Genomic DNA, 24,057 nt, shown 5'->3' with positions numbered 1-24,057 from the left:
ACTGGTAAAACTGGTTATTTCAGTGCCGCATGCATGTTAGTAAATCCCTTGACTTGTGCGTGTAAAAGCTGACTTACGGGTGGGGGAAGATAAATGCATCTAAATATTGCAAATAAAATATATATCCCTTTCAAATTCAAAGTACAAATACATGGGTATATCATTTGCGCACGCTTATCCAGCTAAATTCCGACTCAGAAGAGTTCAATGACTGGTTTCATGTCATGGTTAATGGCCTTGACTCTCAGTGAAGGAAATTAATAAGCAGGGTCCTTAAAATGAAATTCAGTGTTGATAAGTGCAAAATGATGTATGTGAGAAAGTATACCCTAGGACAGATCTTGAATACAAGATTCTTCAACGTAATTGTTGATGAAAAAAACCTGAATGTTGTTATCTCCATCAATCTAAAATGAGAAAGAAAGCATGAACTTTTGAAAGAAGTACCGTATTTTTCGCTCCATAAGACGCACCTGACCATAAGATGCACCTAGGATTCAGAGCAAAAAATAATGGTGTGCTAAACCGGCTCTGTTCCTGGGCGTCTGTGCGTCTTATGCAGCAAATTAGGGGAGGGCAGAAAATTTTTTTTGGTCCCCATTTCATTTTCGGGTCTGGGGAGGGCCATTTCTGTCCACGCCCCGGATCAGAAAACGTTTATCGTTCTCTTTGTTGGGAAAAAAAACAAAACAAAAAACCCCATCCCAACCCTTTAAAGTTAATTAACTACAATCCCCCACCCTCCTGACCCCCCCAAGACTTGCCAAAAGTCCCTGGTGGTCCAGCAGGGGTCCAGGAGCGATCTCCTGCACTCAGGCCTTCGGTTGCCAGTATTCAAAATGGCGCCGATAGTCCTTGCTCTTACTATGTCACAGGGGCTACCGGCACCCTATCTAAAACCCCCCCCTAACCTTTGTTTAATAAGTTGCGCCTGCCTCCGGGCAGGCATAGGTTGCGCGCGTCGGCCAAGTGCTGGCGCGCGATCCCCTAGCATGGTCACTGTGCCGGAGGCCTCAGTTCCGCCCCCGCCCTTTCACAAAGCCCTGGGACATATGCGCGTCTCGGGGCTGGCGCACATCGCCGGGCCTATGCAAAATAGGGTCGGTGTGCATAACACTTTGAAAGTCTGGTCCATTCTTTCTACCTCTGGCTCAAATGTGTATCAATATCTATGGTTATTAAAATCAATTCATTTTTAAGACAGGTAAAGATCTTTACTGGAAAGAAAATCCTTTGCAGTTGAAATTACTGGAGTTGATATTCAGAGTCTTTGTCCAAGTTTCTTTTGGAGTTACCCAGACAAAATCCGAGCTACCAACATATTTCCCTATTTACAATTAACTTTTTGTCTGGGTAACTCATTGTACAGCAGGCACTTTGGGGGAGGAGCTAAACTTTAACTGGTGAGTGCTGATATTCAGCTCGAAGCCAAATTAGCCAGGTTAGTGTGGTCAGAAACAATAGGTTATCCGGGTGATTTTATCCGGATATATTCAACAGAACACTCATTTGGGTACATTCCATTGAATATATGGATGAAGGTACCAGGTAATGTTCCCTCTCACCACCCTTTGAATATCACCTCACTGTATTTTATATAGAAATTATATCATTTTTTTGTGATAATATATTTTTATTTGGCCATACAGTTTTATTCAGCTGAAAAAATAAAATACTGTATAAGCAAGTATTCAGTTTATTTCTGACATCTAGAATTTTAACTCTTGTGCTTTTTAAAAAAAAAAGTTTCGCTGGGAAATAGCATGTGATTAGCAAGGGTCTGCTATACAAAAATACGTTCTAAGTATATTAATAACACCTATAATAGTGTGTATTTTTCAACAACTTTGAAATACAAACATTGCATTTTCTTCTAATCCAGCTCTTACCACATTGGAATAGGTGGTGGTCTGATAATTCCAACCACATCTTACCAGTCTGTATTACTCACTTGCATAGGGCATACACCATAGCCATTAAACCGTGTTTTACTAAATGTTATTGTGTTTTACAGGTCAGCACAAGTTGCCAGTTGGCAGTTCTGTTTGGACTGCTGAGATGTACTTTAAGCAATTGGAAACATCCAGATGCTTACAACACACTCAGTTATTAAAGCAAGCTTATCCCCCTTCTGCTCCCAAGGCAGAAATCCTGCCAATAAATAACACAACATAGCTCATTTAAAAAAAAGAAATAGCTCAGAAGTAGAAGAAATAGTAAGTCCGGTCATCGTCTTCTCTATGAGTACAGTCATTACATGTGTTTTCGACTTCTTATTTTCCTGTATGTGAATTCATTTTGTTTTATTTCATTATCGTATGTGCATATAAGAACATGCCATACTGGGTCAGACCAAGGGCCATCAAGCTCAGTTTCCTGTTTCCAGCAGTGGCCAATCCAAGTCACAAGTACCTGGCAAGTACCCAAATATTAAATAGATTCCATGCTTCTAATGCCGGCAACAAGCAGTGGGGTAGATTTTCAAAGGGGTACGCGCGTAGGATATGCGCGTACCCCCCAAAAACCTACCCCAAACCCCCCCTGCGCGCCGAGCCTATTTTGCATAGGCTCAGCGGCGCGCGCAAGCCCCGAAACGCGCGTAAGTCCCGGGGCTTGCATGGAGAGGTGTGCCGGGGGGCGTGGCGGGGGCGTGGCGGTCATGACGCGGCGTTTTGGGGGCGTGGCGCGGGTGACGCAATGTTTCGGGGGCGGCACCGTGGGCGTGGCCGCACCCTCCGGAACAGCCCCCGGATCGGGTGATGGCGCGCCAGCAGCCCACTGGCGTGCGCAGATTTACGTCTGCCTCCGGCAGGCGTAAATCCAGCAATAAATGTAGGGGGGGTTTAGATAGGGCCGGGGGGGTGGGTTAGGTAGGGGAAGGGAGGGGAAGGTGAGGGGAGGGCGAACAAAAGTACACGTTCGCGCTAAATTATAAAATCTACCCCAGTGGCTATTACCTTTCATTTATAGCAGTTTATGCACTTCTCCTCCAGGAACTTATCCAAACCTTTTTTAAACCCAGCTACAATAGCTGCCTTAACCACATTCTCTGGCAATGAATATTAGAACTTAATTGTGCGTTGAGTGAAAAAGAATTTTCTCTCATTTGTTTTAAATGTGCTACTTGCTAACTTCAAGGAGTGTCCCCTAGTCTTATAGTTTCCAAAAGAGTAAATAACCGATTAACATAATTCCTACATTCTGTTTGCTTTTTTGACCACCACAGTACACTGAGCTGCCAATTTCAATATAATAACAGCTATGACGCCCAGATCTTTTTCCTGGGTGGTAACTCCTAATAAGGAACTAATATTGTGTAATTGCAGCATGGGTTATTTTTCTCTGCATGTATCACCTTGCACTTGTCCACATTGAATTTCATCTGTCATATGGACACTCAATCTTCCATTCTCGCAAGGTCCTCCTGCATTTTATCACAATCCGCTTATTTAAACTGAATAATTTTGTGTCATCTGCAAATTTGGTCATCTCACTCATTGCACCACTTTCCAGATCAATTTTAAATATATTTCAAAGCACTGATCCAAGTACAGATCCATGAGGCACTCCACTGTTTACCTTTTTCCACTGTGAAAGCAGACCATTTAATTCTACTCTATGTTTCCTGTCTTTTAACCAGCTTGCAGTCCATAAAGGTCATCATCTCCTTCTTAGTTTTCTTAGAAGCCTCTCATGAGGGACTTTGTTTAACGGCTTCTGAAAAGCCAAATACATCGCATCTACTGGTTCATCTTTATCAACATGTTTATTCACCCCCTTCAAAAAAATGTAGTAGATTTGTGAGGCAAGACTTCCCTTGGGTAAATCCATGCTGGCTGTACCCCATTAAACCATGTCTATTTATGTGTCTGTGATTTTATTCTTATAATAGTTTCCATGATTTTTCCTGGCATTGAAGTCAGGCTCACCAGTTTATAGTTTCCCGGTTCACCTCTGGAGCCCTTTTTAAATATTGGGGTTACATTGGCCACCTTCCAGATTTTAATGATAGGTTATAAAGTACTGATAATAGGTCTGAAATTTTATTTTTGAGTTCTTTCAGAACCCTGGGGTGTATACCATCTGGTTCAGGTGATTTGCTACTCTTCAGTTTGTCAATCTGGCCTACTACATCTTCTAGGTTCTCCGTAGTTTGGTTCAGTTCATTTGAATCGTTACCCTTGAAAACTGTCTCACCGAAGCACGGAATTCATTTAATCTTTCTGCAATGGCCTTATCTTCGCTAAGTGCCCCTTTAACCCCTCACTCATCTGTCAGTTCAACCGATTCCTTCACAGACATCCTGCTTGGGATATATTTTAAAAAATTTTTATTATGAGTTTTTGCCTCTGTGGCCAACTTCTTTTCAAATTCTCTCTTAGGCCTGGATTTATCAAAATGCACTAAATACCGCATGCGATAGAAAAAGGGGCATGTTTTATGGTAATAGGCAGTTTATCACAATTTGCGCTAATACCTATGGGGTAGATTTTAAAAGAAGCGCGATCAGCCTACTTTTGCTTGCGCATCAGACTCAAGCAAAAGTACGCTGGATTTTAGTAGATACGCGCGGAGCCGCGCGTATCCACTAAAATCCTGGATCGGCGCGCGCAAGGCTATCGATTTTGTATAGCCTGCGCGCGCCGAGCCGCGCTGCCTCCCCCCGTTCCCTCCAAGGCCGCTCCGAAATCGGAGCGGCCTTGGAGGGAACTTTCCTTTGCCCTCCCCTCACCTTCCCCTCCCTTCCCCTACCTAACCCACCCGCCCGGCCCTGTCTAGACCCCCCCCCTTAACTTTGTCGGGGGATTTACGCCTCCCGGAGGGAGACGTAAATCCCCGTGCGCCAGCGGGCCTGCTGCGCGCCGGGCCGCGACCTGGGGGCGGGTACGGAGGGCGCGGCCACGCCCCGGGCTGTAGCCACGCCCCGTACCCGCCCCCAAAACGCTGCCGACACGCCCCCGGAACGCCGCGACGACCGGGCCCGCCCCCCGACACGCCCCCGACACGCCCCCCTCCGAGAACCCCGGGACTTACGCGAGTCCCGGGGCTCTGCGCGCGCCGGGAGGCCTATGTAAAATAGGCTTCCCGGCGCGCAGGGCCCTGCTCGCCTAAATCCGCCCGGTTTTGGGCGGATTTAGGCGAGCAGGGCTCTGAAAATCTACCCCTATGCGAAGAGCTAAGTTACCGCAAATTGCGATAACTTTTTCACGCTTTGCAATAAGTGCCAGAAGTGTGGTATTTCCTATATACAACCACTGGGGGGACCATGTTTACTATCAGAGCCACGGGAGAGAGAGAGAGAGAGAGAGCAAGCTATCGCACGGCTTAATGCCACTGAAAAAGGTGTAGCTAAAATCGGCGTTAAAGCCGTGCAATAGGGCTTCGCAAAATGGTAAACCCAGCCCACTCCCACCCCATCTCCTCCTCTTTTATGGATTTGCATCACACCATACGATATGGTGCTATCGCATGCATTAAAGGTGTTTTCACATGCGTTAAGGGCTTATGGCATGCGTTAACGGCGCTTTTCACATGCGATAAGCCCTTAACGCATGCGAAAACGCCTTATAGCACTTTGATAAATGACCCGCTTAGTCTGTCTTATCAGTATTTAACATTTAACTTGCCAATACTTATGCTTTTTCCTATTTTCTTCAGATGGATCCTTCTTCCAGTTTTTGAAGGAAGATCCTCTGGCTAAACTATCCTCTTTCACCTCACCTTTTAACCATACCAACATTTATTTGTCCTTCCTTCTACCTTTCTTAATATGTGGAATACATCTGGCCTGCTCTCTTATCCTTTGTAGCTGCACCTTTCAGTTTTTTTCTAACTATTTTCCTCATTTTATCAAAGTTTCCCTTTTGAAAGTTTAGTGCTAGAGCTGTGGATTTACTTATCCCGCTTCCAGTCATTAATTCAAATTTGAACGTTATGATCACTATTGCGAAGTGACCCCACCACCATTATTACTTCTCTAAGCAAATCCTGCGCTCCACTAAGAATTACATCTAAAATAGCTCCCTCTCTTGTCAGTTCCTGAACCAGTTGCTTCATAAAGCTGTTATTTATTCCAACCAGGGATTTTATGTCTCTAGCATGTCCTGATGTTACATTTACTGTCAATATTGGGGTAATTGAAATCTCCCATTATTATTGCACTCCCAATTTGGTTAGCTTCCCTAATTTCTCCTAGCAGTTCATCGTCCGTTATCATTTTGGCCAAGTAGTTAGTAATATACTCCTGTTGCTATATATTTCCCCGACACATATGGGATATCTACCCATAAAGATTCTAATGTTCATTTAATCTCTTACAGGATCTTTATCATATTGGACTCTATGCCATCCTGAACATAAAGTGCTACCCCCACTCCCATCCCAACTAGTTTGCTCTTCCCTATCATTGTGATATAATTTGTAACCTGGTATAGCACTATTCCATTGGTTATTTTTCTGAGATGCCAATTACAATGTGCATAACATTGTATAGTGCACATAAAATAGATTTTATGCATGTAAGCAAATGCATATACACTAAATGAAATGAAACAAGCTTAAAACCCACAATGAAAATAAACTCCCCAAGAATGAAACAAATACATTTTTTTCTGTGCACACTCTTAATTGCCTTATACATACATTAAAACTAAAGATGGATAGAGGCTGGGCTGCTTAACAGCTTTAAAACAGCAGTGAATTTTAAAAGCCCGGCACGCACGTTAAGTTAGGGAATGCATGAATAAGTTGGGCTTGCACACGCTGAGCGGATTTTAAAAGTCACTGAGATACGAATGTATCCCCTGCAATGCGCACATCTCGAAACTTTTTAAAAAGGAGCGGGACATGAGCGTTTTCGGGCATGAACCTGAGATGCGTACGTAAATAGTTAGGCGCCCCAGCATGCACCGAGGTGCCTTGCCTCTTAACTTTACTTCTGCTATGGATGACGTGTAAATAAAAAATAATAAAAAGAAAACTAGGTAGAGCTGCAGGGTTTTATAGGTCGGGGCTAACTGAGGGGAGTGAAGGCTATTTTCCTAGAGAGCTATTAAACTAGGGGGCTTTGGAGGACCTATCTTAACTTGATGAACTGGAGGCGAACTGGTAAAAGTGGGAATTGTGTCAGCACGTGCCCCTTTTAAAATCCCCCCATTTACATAGTAGAACTGGGATTTGCACACATATGCGCGTGCCCACTTAAAATTTGATGCACATATGCGCGCAGCCAGGCTATTTTATAACGTGCACATATGTTATAAAATGGCTGCGTCCCTAGCTACGGGTCAATGTTTGCACACAAATGTATGCACGTGCGCCGGTTTGAAAGTTAACGTTCCTGGTTCCAGTACCTTCTCCAAAACCATTCATGCTACTCATGTCAAGGGAGGTCTCTCATCTGACTGATTCGGTTTGAAAATTCTCATGTACAAAGGTAGTGTGGGGTGCCGGTGTGTTCTTCAGCAGCCCTGCTAGGCAGGTTGTGTAGAATGTTTGTATTAGAATGCTTTGCCTGAATAAATTGTGGAGAGGCATTCCAAAGCAGGGTTGTCATTTTGTGTTTCTTGTTCATTAGAAAATCCAGAAATCTGGCAAAGGCAGCTACAAATACATTCCCTTTTAGGTAGATTTTAAAAGCCTTGCACGTGTATGTAAGTGGGCCTCGCGGGAGCTATGTGAATTTTAAATAACCGGGAAGGGTGCACGTACCTCAATGTAGGCGGAAAAGGGGCAGGGCATGGCTGTTCCAGCACTGACGTGTGTAACTCCAGTTTTCCTCATCTGTCACGTGTGTCACTGCTACAGCTCCTACTTAGCTGCAGGAGTCCATTGGGGGAGGGAAGAGGGAGAGAGAAACTCTCTTTATAGGGCTCAGTCTGATTCTCTATAAATGGATCATTGTAAGGGGGCACTTTGATTCAGGGTGAGTTTTCGGGAGGTGGGTTGGTATTACAGATACATTCAGAGGTATCCATTGTAAAATTGACATCATTAAAGAATTTTTGACCTTACAAGTGATGAAAATTCTAACAAGAGGAGTTGATATGTACATTGCAGTGTCTGCTAGCTACATTATATAAATCAACTCCTTTTCATCACTTGTAAGGTCTAAAATTCTTTTAATAATGTCAATTTTACAATGGATACCTCTGAATGTGTCTGTAACAACAACACCCAAACCTCAATCTTCCTCCCAAAAAGTCACCCCGAATCAAAGTGTCCCCTTAAATGGTCCACATGCATAGGCTCGGGGGTCGTGTTGCGGGGCCGTGGGCGTGGTTATGGCCTGGGAGCATGGCCGCGGCCCCCGGACCGGAACATGGCGTGCCGGCAGCTAGCCGGCGAGCGCAAGTGTAACTTGTAAAATAAAGGGGGGGGGGGGGTATTAGTTAGGGCTGGGGGGTGGGTTAGATAGGGGAAGGTGGGGGGGCCGGAAGGAAAGTTTCCTCCGAGGTCGCTCCGATTTCGGAGCAGCCACGGAGGATGGCTGCGCGGCTCGGCGTGCGCAGGCTGCCGATTTTGTGCAGCCTTGCGCGCATGTTATAAAATCGGGAGTAGAATTGTTCGCGCCAGGTTGCGCGAACAATTCTACTCTCGCGCGCACCTTTTAAAATCTACCCCTTAGTTTTTATATAAAAACTCATCACTTGAAAGATTTTTACACATGCTTGCTCATTTATGGTTGTGTCGTTGAAACCAGTTTTTTTTTTTGGGGGGGGGGGGAGTGTTGTTAATTCAGATTTCACAGTTTATTTCTTGTTTCCTTTCTTGCTTTTTTTTTTTGTTTTGTTGTTCAGTTCTAATGATCTGTTTTCCTTGGTTTGAAAACAATTGAAGAACATTGGAAGGAAATATATTAATTTCTTTTAGATTTCAGTATGATTCATGCTGAGCGAAAGCCGAAGCTTTGGGAATTTTAACTGCATGACTTGAACATGACTTAGCCAGATGTCTGGCTGTTTCTATCTGTTAGTTCACTATGATAAAATGGTGAAATGTTTGCAGATAATGATTATGGTAGATATTTTTATAGTGTTCTTTATTAAAGGAAAATATGTTTAGATTATTGGTCTGACTGACTGTCTGTGCTAGGTGAAATCACAATTGGGGACTAGTGGACAATGGGGAAAAAAACCAGAATATAAGCGTGGTGCTTGAGTCTTGCGTCACCAGAGGTTGCTGGGAGGAGTACAGACTGTGGCCGAGTCCTGCTCCACCACTGGTCCCTTTCAACCTGCCCAACCACAGCAGAAACAAACCCCAGCCTGGTCCTTCCCACCCATTCCTCATCCCACTCTAGCTTGGCAGTAGGAGCATCACTTAATATCACCTCAGATTCTTCTGCAGCGAGTGGCTAGTCTCATGCTATGAGCTGTGAGATCTTCGGGGATCTTTGCAGCTGATACTGTGATGTAGGCTCTGCCCAGCAAGGGAAGCCTCTGTGGTAGTAAATACCATTTCTCCTGCTGGCTGGGGTGAGGGAAGATCAGGAGGGAAGCTCAATATGGGGTTTGTTTCTGCTGCAACAAGATATTGTAGCAGGGGCAGTAGTAGAGTGAAATTTGGTTGCAAAGGATATCCTTCCCTCCCTCCCTCCCTTGACAAATCCCCAAAGCAAACTGATAGCAGGGTAAAAGCACTCCTACACAGGTCTTGGCAGCCTAAAAGTAGAGCCTTTTATTTCTAGCCCCAGGCACCATACAGCTCATGAGACCAGGCATCATAGGCCAGGCGTGAGGGCTGGGTGTGAGTGTTGAGAAGTTGGGGTGCTGCAGGGACTACCAGAAAGTGTGGGATGGAAGGCAGTACAGAGGGTGCAAGCATGTACAGGGGCATGGAAGGAGAGAGTGTGAGAGCATACAAATTAGGGAGAAGTGCAGGGAGTGTGAGAGAGCATGGTTGAGGATGGAAGTTTAGCAGGTGTGAGAGAAGCAGAGTGGGAGTAATGCAGTAGGAGGTGAGAGCTGATGGGGGGAGTGCATAGCATGTCAGATTTTTGGGTGGGGAATACAAGTAGTTTGAGAGAGCGTGAGTGTGGGAAGAATGGAGGGGTGCACGAGCAGTGACTGTTGTAGTGGAAAGAGAGAGAAAACTAGAAGGAAGGGAAGTAGATGTTGTGAGAGCTGGAAGGGAGTGTAAGAGAGCCACAGGGGGTGTGGATCAACAGGGTGTGAAAGAGCTGGGCAGGTAGAGGAGAATATATGATAAAATCAAGAGTACTAGATGGGTTGCAAAAAAGTTGGGGTTGCAGAGGAAGGTGGAGAAAGCTGGGGGAGGGGGGGGAGTATAGGGGCATGAAATTTATCAATAAAAAATAACTTCTTACTTCATAAAAATGCTCTCTTAATTTGCCACGCAATTCTAGACTTGTTTTACAATTAAGTTTATGTGTTAGAATGATAGCAACAGCACATAGTAAAACTTGTTTTTTATACTTTGGTTTAAAAGAGAGAAAAAGTAGTGTGATTTCCGTGTGTAGGACATTGAAGCGGTGAGCTTGGGTACAGTTGAAGTGTACTAAATGAAATGTTGGCGCATCATGTCTCTTCTGTTAACTGCAGAAAATTGGTAAAAACATTATTTGCCTTATCAAATGGCAGTCAGCAAGGATCACTAGCAATTTGGAAGAGAAAATATTATAAATATTTCTTGCTATTGTATCAGATATGTGAAAAATCAGTAGCCATGGATGAACAGAGTTAAACTCATTCTTGGTGCTTTTACAAAGGCAGATAGGTCACAGTTACTTTACCTTTGGGCCTAAGGACTGGATTAATATGCCAGTCTGTTGGTAATTATTGATTAATTGGATTAATATTGTTCAGTCAGTTGGGAAATTATTGCTTTGCATGATTGTTTCTTCAAATATGGGAGATTTTTTTTTTTCTTTCAAAAATCAATGAACAGTGTAGTAGACATTTCTGCTCCTGCAGATTTTCTTTCACATTTTAATCCCTGTACAAAGCCACTCCTACTTTGGTTATTTAACTTCATATCCATATTCTCTTTGAACAGCATTTCAGATGTAGCAGTTGCATTTGAAGTGGGAATCTGTGATCTCAGAACGTTCATGTTCTACATCATATTGAAGGTTAAATAAAAAGGTATCATAGTCATATGTCATGACTGAATGCTCCATCTTCCTCTGTATATTTTTGTTGTGGTAGTGTTCCAACTCCAAGCTGACAGACTTAAATGTAGGCAACAAGAAGTGAAGCAGATGTACAGAGTTCTTCCTTGTGAAGAGGGTGCCGTTGTACTTCTGCTGCAGGCTTCTAGTCAGTGTGCGGAGGGATTTTTGACTTCCATTCTAATAGAGGAATCATGTACCTGCCCAGCTGGAGCTGTGGCAGCTTTCAAGTAAGAGAACAATTTTTGAAAGTATTTCCCTAGGTAAATTCAGAGGGCTGAAAATTGCCCTGCCTGTTTCACAGCATGGGTACTTGAAGCTGTGCCACTAAAGAACTGGGCGGAGTTGGCAGACCACACATCAGGATTTCATTTTGAAATCCCCACGAGTGATTTATGGTGAAGACGTTCATCTGATGCAAAGCCCTTGGATACTGAAGCACCTGCGATGCTGGCTGGACTCACAGAAACTGTGCTTGCAGGCATGCGGGGTTTAAAAATTAAACTCTCAACGGTAATGATAAATGGTATGAATTGCTCTAAGGAATCAGAAGCTTGCAATATACCACAAGCTGTAGACATAAAATCCTCCATGCTTGTCCCCTCTAGCATTCATTGATTTTTTTTAAACATACTCTTGGTTGATTTTATATATAATAAAGTTAACATATTACGTTATGGTTAGTGACATTTTCTTTGTTGTCTGTTACTCTTCTCTAGCCAACCACCTGCATCTCCCAGCACACAGGAAGCAATCCAGGGAATGTTATCAATGGCAAACCTCCAGTCTTCGGATTCCTGCCTACAAACTTCTTGGAATGCGAACCAAGCTAAGAATAATTCCCTCTCAGCCCAAAACTCAAAAAAATCTGGGAGTGGTAACAAGTCTGCCTACAAAAGAGGGATCAAGAAAAGCACAAAAAACAGCATTGATATTGATGATTATGACGAAGACCAGGACAACCTGGGTGCCTGTTTTAAGGATTCTGATTATGGTGAGCTTACAGTGAAATATTATCTTTTTTTTTTCCGGTTCTAACAAGGTCCAATATATAACCTAATGAAAGGCTCGTAAAGCGGCCACAGACATTTCAGGCAAGCTAAAGTAGAAACCTTGAGAAAGTGCAAATTGTAGACATGATGATCTGTGTGTGATAGAATGGACACAGACAAGGTTAGATGAGATATCCAGGTGATTTATATGTTGATGCCACTATTTAATGGGTTCTCTGTAGTGTAAATATTCTTGCTTAATAAAGAATAGATTTGTGCTATAACTGGGCAGCAGATTTCTAGTTCAGTGGCAGAATGATGCAGTTACTGTAATAGAAAGCCAGATATTGGTTTAACCACCAAAACTTGCACACAAAATAAAATGCACATTTGTGTTGGAATTTTAGATTACTCTAAAGTGAAAAGAGTGGATAAGTGCATAGAATATGTTATCGTTTTATGTTGAAAGGCCATAATATCTACACAGGAGGAAGTGTTTGATGTGTTGTATTGCCATTTTTAACATATTTAACATATTCAGAAGTATAGAAAAAACATTTCAACTGGTTACATTATCATGATGGCAGGTGGTATCAAGCAGACGTTCACTAGATGTTTTCTTGATAGCTCAATCTGTTGAACTCCCTTGCTTGTTTCCGTTTCAGTGTCTGATTTTCTTTCTTAAAAAATCAAACAAAACTAAAAAAAAAAAAAATCCTGATCGTGCAAAGTATGATTGCTACGGTTGGATATAGTAAAGAGATGTTGCCATTCCAAACATGTAAATTGTAATAAATTATGGAAGAGGGCTTATTATCTTTAGTCAAACAACTAGTAAAAATAAAAGTTGGTTCTGTAGATGTTTTGGCATGCTATTAGCTTTCTGAACTCATTAATATTGTAGGAGAATGGCAGAATCACCAGTGTTTTTAAAATAATGTAAATCCTCCCTCCCCAGAGTATAAACAGAATCATCTTGTATACATTTTTGCTCCTAATTTCTATTGAATAACTTAATTCACCCTCAGAATTAATGTTTTTGAAAGTTTAATCCTTCCTTTCACCAAACACACTACCATCACTGAATCAAATTAAATCAGTGATATATTTTGTTATTTGCAATCAGAAACTTGACACAGATCAAATGTCTAGTTTGTGTATTATAAACAGCTGGGGAGCGGCCTTAGGATTCTTTTTCTAAGAGTTATGGCCCTAATTTATAGCATAATTATTTGCTTTATGTAAGTTACAAAGCTATAAAAAAATATTTTTGAAAAAGAGAAAATAAATTTCAAAATGACATTGAGAGAAGAACAAACAGACCCAAGAGAGTAAGTGCTTGGTATATTCTGTCTTAAGTGAACTTAATATGAAGAAACTGTGTCTGTTTTAAATATGTAGAGGTTAATATTCAGTGAAGCAGTGAGCAGCAAATTTGTCTGGGGAAAGCTATGGGTCTGATTTTCAAAAGCATTTACACACGTAAAATAGGGTTTTACTTGTATAAATGCACTTTACCAGTCCGTGTAAGTGGGCTTTTGAAAATTAGTACAATAGTAGTTACATTTACACGTGTAAATCCTTTTGAAAATGTACCCCTTGGTGTGTAACTTGTCCCATATATTCAACAGAACTTGTGCACACAAGTCACCCACTGAATATATTTGGATAAAGTACTGTGCATAACTTTAGCTGGGTATAATTAGGACTCTTATTTTTCCAATAAGAATTGTGCATTTAACTTTAACCAGAGAATACTCAATATGTACTTTCACTGGCTAAATTTTAGTCCCTACCCCCAAAACAACTCCATTGATGCCCCTTTCTGTCCAAATAAATGTTATGCACACAAAGTTTATGTGGTCGGTGAAGGGAAAATATTCAAAACTCAGCTTTATTGCACATAACTCTAAAGTTACCCACACTAAGGCTTTTGGATATTGACCATCTAGTTGGTTAAAGTAGTATTTCTCATCTTGTTTTGCTAGTGTATCCCTCCCTAGAATCAGATGAAGATAACCCAGTATTCAAATCACGATCGAAAAAAAGGAAAAGCTCGGATGATGCTCCTTACAGTCCGACGGGTAAGTCCATAACATTTCAGCTAGACATAGCAGTCACCCTACCAATGCTTGGAAAATAATCCACTATTTTTAAAGAAAAAAGTATTAGAAGTCAGTTGCTTCTGCCGTCTGTTTTTCGGGGAAGTGAGAGGAGTTTTACATACATTTTTGGGAATTTCTAAGGACTTAAAAATGGAATATTGCATGTCAGTTTTGTATTTGTCTTTTATGCTAAATATCCCTTTTACCCTCCACCCCTCCCTTCCAGATATGGCTTTATATTAGTTTTGTGCAAAGTTTAAATCTGCTCTGGAATTAAAGTTTTCAGCAGTTCAGTGTGTTCTTACAATATATTTCAATAGCAATAAAAGCTTTTTACAGTCAATGCATGGGTTAGTTTAAAAGATTACTTACCTTTATGGAAACCTTTGTAGTAATATTTTTTAATCTAATTATGAATGAAAGATGAATAAAACACATCAAGGTTAAATACCAAAGAAAGATAAGAACTGTGCCAGTCTTTTTGTGCTGTCCATTCCACATAGTGCGTACCCACTGGGCTGGATTTTCAAAAGGTTGCGCACACCGGGCCTATTTTAAAAGGGCCCGGCGACGCGCATAAAGCCCCAGGACGTGTATAAGTCCCGGGGATTACAAAAAGGGGCAGGGAGGGGGCGGGGCGGGGTCAGGCTCCCGGCACAGTGGCCATATTTGCTGCTGTGCCGGGGATCACGTGCCGGCAGTCGGCTGGCGCGCGCAATTTACTTCAGCCGCAGGGCTGAAGTAAGTTTGGAGATAAAAAAAGAAAAAAAAGGTAGGGAGAAAAGGGCGGGGGAGGTAGGGGAAGGGAAGGTGGGGTGGGGGTAGGGAATGGGGAAGGCTGCGCGGCTCAGCACGCGCATGGTGCACAATTGTGTACCCCCTTACGCGGGCTGACCCTGGATTTTATAACTTGCGAGCACAAGTTATAAAATTGGGTGTACATGTGCGTGCGCCGGGTAGCGCGCACACATGTACGCCCGTGCGCAACCTTTTAAAATCTACCCCACTATGTTTTACCAATGCTTCAGATACACAAGGGGCCATAGACTGCTTCCCCCTCCCCCTGCTTTCATATGATGATTTTCTAGGATTTTGATATACATCGTAAAACACATAGTCACACTCAGACCTTTCTTAAGCTTTTAGTCTGTTGCATATCAAAGTTTGTTTACTGGACAAACCTCAGCTAGGCAATAAGACCATTCTACAGCTACTATCAAATCAAAGGCCCTATAAAAGATTTGAAATGGGCCTTTTGTGTAAACACTAATATTGTCATACTATGTCTTTGTTGGATGATGTTGAGCAACACACTTTGTGGGTCACTTTCAAACCATTTGTGCGCATAAAACCCAGTTTTATGCATGTAAATAGCTGTTCTAAAATTGACCCGGATCCAGTACACGTTAAAATACCACACACTCATGGAGAGGCTCACTGAAGAGAGTTCCAGGGGATGGAGTTGTGACTTAAATAAATTTACTCTGCACAAGTTACTCCCTACTTGGAACAGGTATAATTATGTGTACAGTAATTTGGGCATGTACTAGCTCAGTTACCTAACGATATTCAAAATGAACGTATGCACTTAGGAGTAGATTTTAAAAGGAGCGCGCGTGGCGTACATGTGCCTGCGCTACCAGGCACGCACACATGTACGCCCGATTTATAACATGCGTGCGCATGTTATAAAATTGGGGGTCGGCGCGCGCATGGGGGTGCATAATTGTGCACCTTGTGCGTGCCGAGCCCGCACTGAGAATCGCTGCCTTCCCCTGTTCCCTATCCCCCCACCCCACCTTCCCTTCCCATACCTCCCCTGCCCTTTTTCCCCTACCTTTTCCTTTTTCTTCTTTTTGTTTCAAAACGTACTTCAGCCCTGGGGCTGAAGTAAGTTGCGCAAGCCAGCAGTCGGCCATGCGGAGGCCTCTGGCCACGCCCCCAGACTGCCCCGCCCCCAGACCGCCCCTTTAGTAAAGTCCCGGGTTTTATGCGCATCGCCGGGCCTTTTTAAAATAGGCCCGTCGCGCGTAAACCTTTTAAAATCCGGCCCATAATTTTGCTTTGAAAATACTTTATACACACAGATTTTACCATTATGGAGGCTATCTGTTTACTGCTGGATCAGTCTTTATATGATTCCCTTAAACACTGATTTGCAGGCTGGCCCCATGGCTCAGTGGCAGTGCTGTTAACTGTCATGCAGAAGGTCCCCCTTTTGATCCCTCAATCCCCCACCCCAAGTTAGGTTTTCTGCTGCCTGAGGAAGCTGGGACTAGGTGTAGAGGTTATGTCCACAACCCTCAGGAAGGAGGGAGGGAGTCATGGGCATTGCTCAAGGGTGATACCCAGTGACTGGATTCAGAGCACATATTTGCAGGGTTTTCTAATGCATGGCCTCCCTGCCAAAGATTGTTACTGCAATTACCAAACTAGGTACATTGGGGGGGATGAGATATAAAATAGACGGACACATGATTTGCAGTAATTATTTAATTTAAATTGAGATTTAAACCTAGACAACCAAAGTATATGGCCATGTTAAATGATTTCTCAGCTGGTGTTTTAGTAAAAAGTTATTTTCTCTGTGACTTTAGGGTGTTTCTTCTGGATGGGTTATATCGATCATTGAGTAACTTCCGGAGCCAAATGTACTGGTTAGGGCTCATTGGGGAAAATGAAGGGAAGAGTATTCCCTGCAAGGGAATAAAGAACTCTTGGCAGCTTTTAAAATCTGCTTGGCATGCGCAAACCGGACATATTCATGTATCCCCTAATTAATAATCCCCCTTAAAGTGTGTAATTTGTCATAGGAAATGGTAAGCTAAGGGTTGGGACAGGTTGATGAAAAGTTTGCTAGTTAAGTTTTAATTCAGAGAATCTTATTAGAAGTCTTGCATTTCAAATTAGGGGATGCGCAAATATGTCAGGGCCACGAGCGCTGAGTGGATTTTAAAATCCTCCCGGATAAGCATGTAAATGCCACTGCACGCACACCTGAGAACTTCTCAGAAAGGGGCAGGGCATGGGCGGTACATGGGAGTTTTGGGACTTTTGCCAGAAATTTGCACATAAATACTTACACGATCCGGCGTGTGCCGAGGTCCCCTGCCACGTAAAAAAAATAAAAATAACAAGCCATTTTGGGTCTGGGGTAATTAGGGGCTGTACAGGTTATCAAACCAGGGGGGGGGTTTGGAGCGCCTAACTGGTAACCGGGCGAACTGGGGAGGAACTGGTAAAACAGGCAATAGTGTCGGCGCACATCCTTTTCAAATTTCCCCACGTACGTGGTAGAAATGCATTTTGTTGGACGCACGTGTGTGCAGCCAGGCTATTTTATAACATGTGCATGTATACATGCGTATATTATAAAATTGCCATGTCCTTGGGTGTGGGCTGGCAAAAACGCAAACGTGTGTCCATGCGCTGCTTTGAAAGTTACCATCTCTGAATGTACTTGCAGAGTCAAGGTGGCAGTGTAAAATGAGCAGAGGAATGAGGTAATTGTATTTAGAGACCTTTGTATTTGTTGCTTACCTGTAACATTTCTTTACTGAATATGTTCCTTTAGCAAGAGTTGGTCCTTCAGTTCCTCGACAGGACCGACCCATTCGAGAGGGGACAAGAGTTGCCTCCATTGAAACTGGACTGGCAGCAGCTGCTGCTAAATTATCTCAACAGGTGAGTCTCCTCCCAAACCTTGCAAATACAGTGCATTCTGAAGTCACCTTTCTCATTATTTTTCCACTAGCAATGTATTTACAGTGACATAATCAAAGTATGCATAGCCTTCTCCAAAAAATATTTAGCAAAAAGACTCTGGTGTGATATAACACTGATGTCCCATTGGAACAATTTTGAGTAGACCAACTAGTTGCAAAGGTGCAGGGACTCATATCATGCATACTATGTAGCCGGTTTTACCCAGGCAGTCTCTCTTTCTGTCTTAATCATCCCCCAATTCTTCCCCTCACTAGGAATGCCTTTTTTTTTTATCTCAAAAGGTTTCAGGAAACAAACTTTAATTACTACCACAAATAGCACAAAAGTACAAAAAGCACAATTAACCAAAAGGGAAAGCCAAATCTAGAACTCAATAGAAAGAGAAAAAACACACTATTAATGAACATCAGCGAATTATAGCAGCACAAGAAACCAAATAACTCATAGGCAAATAGAGCAAAAAAGATCCCCTACTCTCCCACTCTGAAGTTCAAACAAAAAGAGAAAAAAGTGAACATTAATAGAAACTGCACATACCCAGTTCCAAACAAAAAAAATCTACATAGAGCCAGGAGTAAAACCAAGAACAAAATAACAGCTATGGGTCCCTCCGGCCTGGAGATCGAGCCCAGAAGTCAGTTAATCTCTCTGATTTAACTCGTAGCTCCCAAGTCATTTTTTCCATGCAAGCAATATCCCACACTTTACTCAATCATTCAAGTCTCATAGGAGGGGAGGGCTTTTTCCAGCACCTGGCTATCATGCTGCATGCCACCAGTAATAAGCTTTGCTTTTCTTTAAACCAGTGGTCCCGAACTCTGTCCTGGGGACCCACTAGCCAGTCGGGTTTTCAGGATATCCATAATGAATATGCATGAAAGAAAATTTGCATGCACTGCCTCCATAACATGCAAATTTTCTCTCATGCATATTCATTGTGGATATCTTGAAAACCCGACTGGCTTGTGGGCCCCCAGGACAGGGTTGGGGACCACTGCTTTAAACAGTATCATTTTTAGAAAGGATATCTTGAAACCCTCCCTAGCAGAAACCTAGCAATTTTACAAAATATATCTAAATTAACAATCCTAGAAATGCAACAATGGATATCTCTCCAGTAAACCTGAATCAGAGGGCACTTCCACCACAAATGTAAAAAGAAATCCACCTGACCACAGATCTTCCAGCAAAGTGGGGAGATAGAGGATTCTGCAAGGACAAGCAGTATGGTAGTCCTCACACAAGGGTGACATCATCAAATGAAGCCCCGAAACAAAACTTATGTTAAAGTTTCTAGAACTTTGACTTGCCACACTGGGTATACCCAACATGCCCTATACCACATGTCCTCGTGGGGTTGCTCTTCAGTCTCTCTTTTTCCACGGAACTGCACCATTGCAGTTTGTGAGCTCACTTTTGGCTTTTTTGGCCTCTTTTGGAAAACTTCCATTTTTTCGCTTTAATGTATTTATTTTATTTATTTATTTAGGCATTTTGTATACCGTCGTTCCAAAAGAAGATCACAATGGTTTATAAAAAGCAACAATAATCATATTTATGGTCAATGTTCATAATTTAGATCTCTACATGTTCTAGGTTAACACAACATCAGCTACAAGTTAATTAGCGGTCAGGGCAATAGTTTGTCTTACGAAAGTTCCACTTCAATTATCTCAACTTATTAGTCAGTAAGTTGCCATAATACACTTTACATTGTTCATTACTTTAGTTCATTCTACTGACAATGTCTAAGATTTTTTTTGCCTGCGTTCGACATCGGGTCCTTTGCTGTCCTCCCCGTAGCATTCCTAGTAAGGGTTTTTAATGTTTAATGGTAAGTTTCCTTTCATGGTCAATTCCCCGTGGCAGTGGTGCTTCAGTGCCTGCTGGCCATTGATGCCTGTCGCCATCAATTTTCAGCTTGCTTCCCATTTATTTCATCCCGTTATGACTGCTTCCAGATTTAAACGATGCCCTCTGTGCCCGAGGACCATGCCCATCGCAGACTCTCTTGATGAATGTGTTTTCTGCCTGTGGGCATTGCATGACGACTGGGGTTGCCGCAAATGCGCCCAGATGACCCAAAAGAACATCTTCTTCATCTCGACAAGATGGAGTGCCTTGGGTTGAAGAAGACTGAGCAATAGGCCTCATCGGCATTGAAGGTCCACATAGTCGCACCAATTGATACCAAGCCATTGACATCGGCAGGACTGTCGGTGCTCTCAGCTGATAGGGGCGCCAGAGACCAGCCATCATCGGGCTCTTCATCATTAGCCTTGGCTCCAGGGTGGGACGTGCCAAGTATTGAGGGAAGGCGAAGAAGCATCGGCATTGGTCTCCGTTGATGCACAGTGCCGGGCACGGGGATGCACCACCTCATGCTGTGATGCCCCCGAAGCAACCATGCATCGAGGAGAGCCAGTTCTCCATTGGTGCCAAGGGTCCGCGACAGTCTTCACTGGTGTAGATGCCAAGCACCGATCCTCCTCTCGGTTCTGAAGAGGATCTGGTCACCCCTCCTTCGTCCCAATCAGTGTTGGCATCAGCAACGTTTGAGGAAGAGCTTGAATGGCGAGTACAGCTGGCAGTTGAGTAGGCAATGTGGGACATCAGTCCTGTGGCACCGATAGCACCGGAGCTGGCACTGTCCTTGTTGGAGAAGCTCCAAGTGCTCATTGATGCAATACTCACCCAGCTGGCATTGGTTCCTGGGTTGGCATTGGTACCCATTGGGGCACCACAGCTTCCCCCTGCCAAATAGATGGTCATGGCTGGTTCCTCAGAGGAGGAAGCTCCACCTAGGCTGGCTGAGACACCGAGGCCTGCAGCCCCCCCCCCCATCTAGTCCCACCTGGTGCCTGCACCTCTGGACAACGGCCACGCACCCAGGGCCTCATCCCCTGTCAATGTCAATGAGAATGAGGGCCCCTGTGACTGCTGGGGTTGACACTACAGGGTCTTCCACTGATGGGTCTGAGGGTCTCCCCTCAGACCTTTCTCCTCCAGAGGAACGAAGGAAGACTCCACTTGAGGACTTGACCTTTGAAAGGTTTGGTGCAGGCGATGGTGGGGACCATCCCTTTTCAGTTGCTGACAGAGGAGGATGCCAGGCACAAAATGCTTGAAATCCTCCAGTTCGTGGAGCCTCCTAAGGAGGATGTGGCGGTTCTGGTGCATGACATCCTTAAGAAGTTAAGGCTGAGGATGCGGGAGCACCCCTTCACAATACCTCCCATGAATAAGAAGGCTGACAGGGTTTTCCTCATCCAGAAGTCTCCCAGATTTGATGAAGAATCACAGACAATGGACGCTCTTGGGAGAAAGGTTTTTCAGGGAGTCATGCTCATTGCCCTCATAGCTTCCTATCAGCTCTACATGAGCCAGTACTTGTGGGACATCTGGAAGCAGGTGCAGGAGGGGGCCAAGCAGTTGCCTCAGCAGCAGCAGGACACCATCATGTCACTGGAGCATAAGGGCCTGGAGTGCGGAAAACACAAGGACCGTGTGACTTACGATGCATTTGAAATGGCATTGAGGGTCTCTGCAGTAGGAATCGGCACCCGCAGAATGGTATCGCTGCGGGCCTTGAATCTCCAACCAGAAGTACAGGAAAGACTCGCTGACATGCTATGTACTGGGGAGAATCTCCTTGGAGATAGGGTGAGGGATGCGGTGGCCCAGCTCTGGGACCACCATGAAACCTTCCAACAACTCTCCACCAGCACTCTGGACCTATTCTCCTCTGCTAGATCGGTGAGATTGGGATAGAAGAAGTCTTTCTTTCACCAGATGAAGTACTATCCTCTGCCCCCTTGCTCCTGTCAGCAGCATCAGGGCTCCCGCAGCTGTCCCAGGCAGCAGAGAGCTCCCAAGGCCCAGCCGGCGCCTCAGTCAAATCCAGGGACAGGGTTTTGGCAGGGTAGTAGGGAGCATAGTCCAGTTACCCGTACCCGGGACAATGGATCCGCCAGTTAGAGACAGGCTGCGGTACTTTGCAAACAATGGCCCAGTATAACCTAAGATCATTGCCTTCTTTCTATCGCCTGTCAAGGATATCAATTGTACCTATTGGATGCCCCACTAAATTGCCCTCTGAGTCTATTTTGGGGGCTGGTGGTGCATCAGGAAGTACTACTAACAGAGCTCTCCTCCTTCTTAACAGCCAGAGTGGTCGACCTGTTTCACCAGGGCAAAGAGAGTGGGGATTTTACTCCAGGTACTTCCTGATTCCAAAGAAAACAGGAGGACTTCATCCCATCCTAGACCTACGAGCCTTGAACAGATTTATCAAAAATGAAAAGTTCAAGATGGTTTCCCTGGGCACCTTGATCCCCCTTTTATAAATCCCTTGATCTGAAGGATGTGAACAACCATATCGAGATCTTCCCAAGTCACCGGAAATATCTCCAATTCTTGGTGTGAAAACAGCATTTCAGTATCAGGTGTTGCTTTTAGGCACCCATCAGCCCCACGGGTCTTTACAAAATGCCTGACTGTGGTGGCATTGCACCTCTGCAGGCTGGGGATGCATGTTTTCCCTTATCTGGACAATTGGCTCGTCAAGATCACATCTCAGGCAGGGGCCATCAGGTCCATGCGCTTGACCATCGGAGTATTGAATTCAGCAGGATTCGTCATCAACTACCCAAAGTCCCATCTCAGTCTGTCACTTCAATTGGACTTCATAAGAGCCCTGCTAGACACGGCTCAGGCCAAGGCCTTCTTGCCTTGTCAAAGAGCCATCACTATGATGACCATTTCAGCAGAGATTTATCAGAGCCAGCGGGTGTCAGCTTGGCACATATTGAGGTTGTTGGGCCATATGACCGTAAATGTTCACATCACTCCCTTGGCACGATTGTAGATATGCAAGATCCAATTGACCCTGAGGTCACACTGGCACCAGGCCATGCAGAACCTCCAGGATCGTATCCAAGCCATCTCGCCCCTCCAGGATTCTTTGTCCTGGTGGCAGGTACTTTTGAATATGTAAGGGGGATTTTCTTTCTAAGTTCCTCCTACCCAAATTGTCCTAAACACGGATACATCCACCCTGGGCTGGGGAGCTCAATTAGATGGGCTCAGCATCCAGGGTCTCTGGTCTGCCCAGGAACGCTGTTGCCAAATCAATTTCCTGGAGCTCATGGTGACCAGGTTCACCCTATGGGCTTTCAGAGATTAGCTGTCCAACAAAGTTGTCCTGATTCAGACCGACAGCCAAGTGGCAATGTGGTATGCCAACAAGTAGAGAGGTACGGAGTTGTACCTTCTGTGTCAGGAAACGGTTCAGATCTGGTCATGGGCCCTGTCCCATGGGATGGTGCTCAGGGCTATGTACCTGGCCAGAACAGAGAATGTGCTAGTGGACAAGACTGAGTCATGCCTTCAGACCCCAAGAGTTGTCTCTGGGCCAGGGGGTTGGGAATCGTATATTCCACCACTGGGGAAGGCCGGACGTGGATCTCTTCGCATCCCCTTGTAATAGAAAAGTGCTTGGTTCTGCTTCCTGTACAGGACAGACAGCAAACCAGCCTCAGATGCCTTTGCTTGGCATTGGGACGAAGGTCATCTGTATGCATATCCTCCAATTCCATTAGTATCAAAGATTCTATGAAAGCTTGGCGAGGACAAGGGGACTATGATCCTCATTGCCTCTCATTGGCCAAGACTGGTCTGGTTTCCACTTCTGCAGGAGTTGTCCATTCAGAGGATGATCAGTCTGGGGACTTCCTCAGATCTCATCATGCAAAATCAAGGCAAGTTGAAACATCCCATCCTTCAGGCCATGTCGCTCACAGCCTGGATGTTGAAAGGCTAGTTTTGCAACCACTTGATCTTTCAGAAGATATGTCTCGAATCTGGTGACTTCTAGAAAGCCTTCCACTAGAATGTCCTATGGACTGAAGGTGAGGAGATTTTCCATGTGGTGTGATAAGAAGGCTCTAGATTTATTCTCCTGCCCCACACAAAAACTGATTACTTTCTACACCTATCAAAATCTGGCTTGAAAACCAACTCCGTTAGCGTTCATCTGAGTGCAACTGGCGCATACCACCATAGTGTAGATGGTACGCCCATCTCTGTACAGCCTATAGTTGAA

General features: G+C 44.1%; 1 protein-coding gene across 3 annotated transcripts in view; it reads left to right on the top strand.

Moving 5' to 3' along the window:
- The window catches only part of PHF2 (PHD finger protein 2), a 381,209-nt gene that overhangs the window by 344,308 nt on the left and 12,844 nt on the right, over positions 1-24,057 (top strand). For all 3 annotated transcript variants that reach the window (XM_029600845.1, XM_029600846.1, XM_029600847.1), the window contains 3 exons: positions 11,851-12,125; positions 14,112-14,207; positions 17,803-17,912. In XM_029600845.1, the coding sequence (XP_029456705.1) occupies positions 11,851-12,125; positions 14,112-14,207; positions 17,803-17,912 (481 nt within the window). The remainder of the gene's footprint in view (positions 1-11,850; positions 12,126-14,111; positions 14,208-17,802; positions 17,913-24,057) is intronic.

The sequence above is a fragment of the Rhinatrema bivittatum genome, chromosome 4, assembly GCF_901001135.1.
Source record: "Rhinatrema bivittatum chromosome 4, aRhiBiv1.1, whole genome shotgun sequence".
NCBI classification, from domain to species: domain Eukaryota; kingdom Metazoa; phylum Chordata; class Amphibia; order Gymnophiona; family Rhinatrematidae; genus Rhinatrema; species Rhinatrema bivittatum.
The sequence above is the reverse complement of the archived record's forward strand: the minus strand, read 5'-3'. Positions and strand labels throughout refer to the sequence as shown.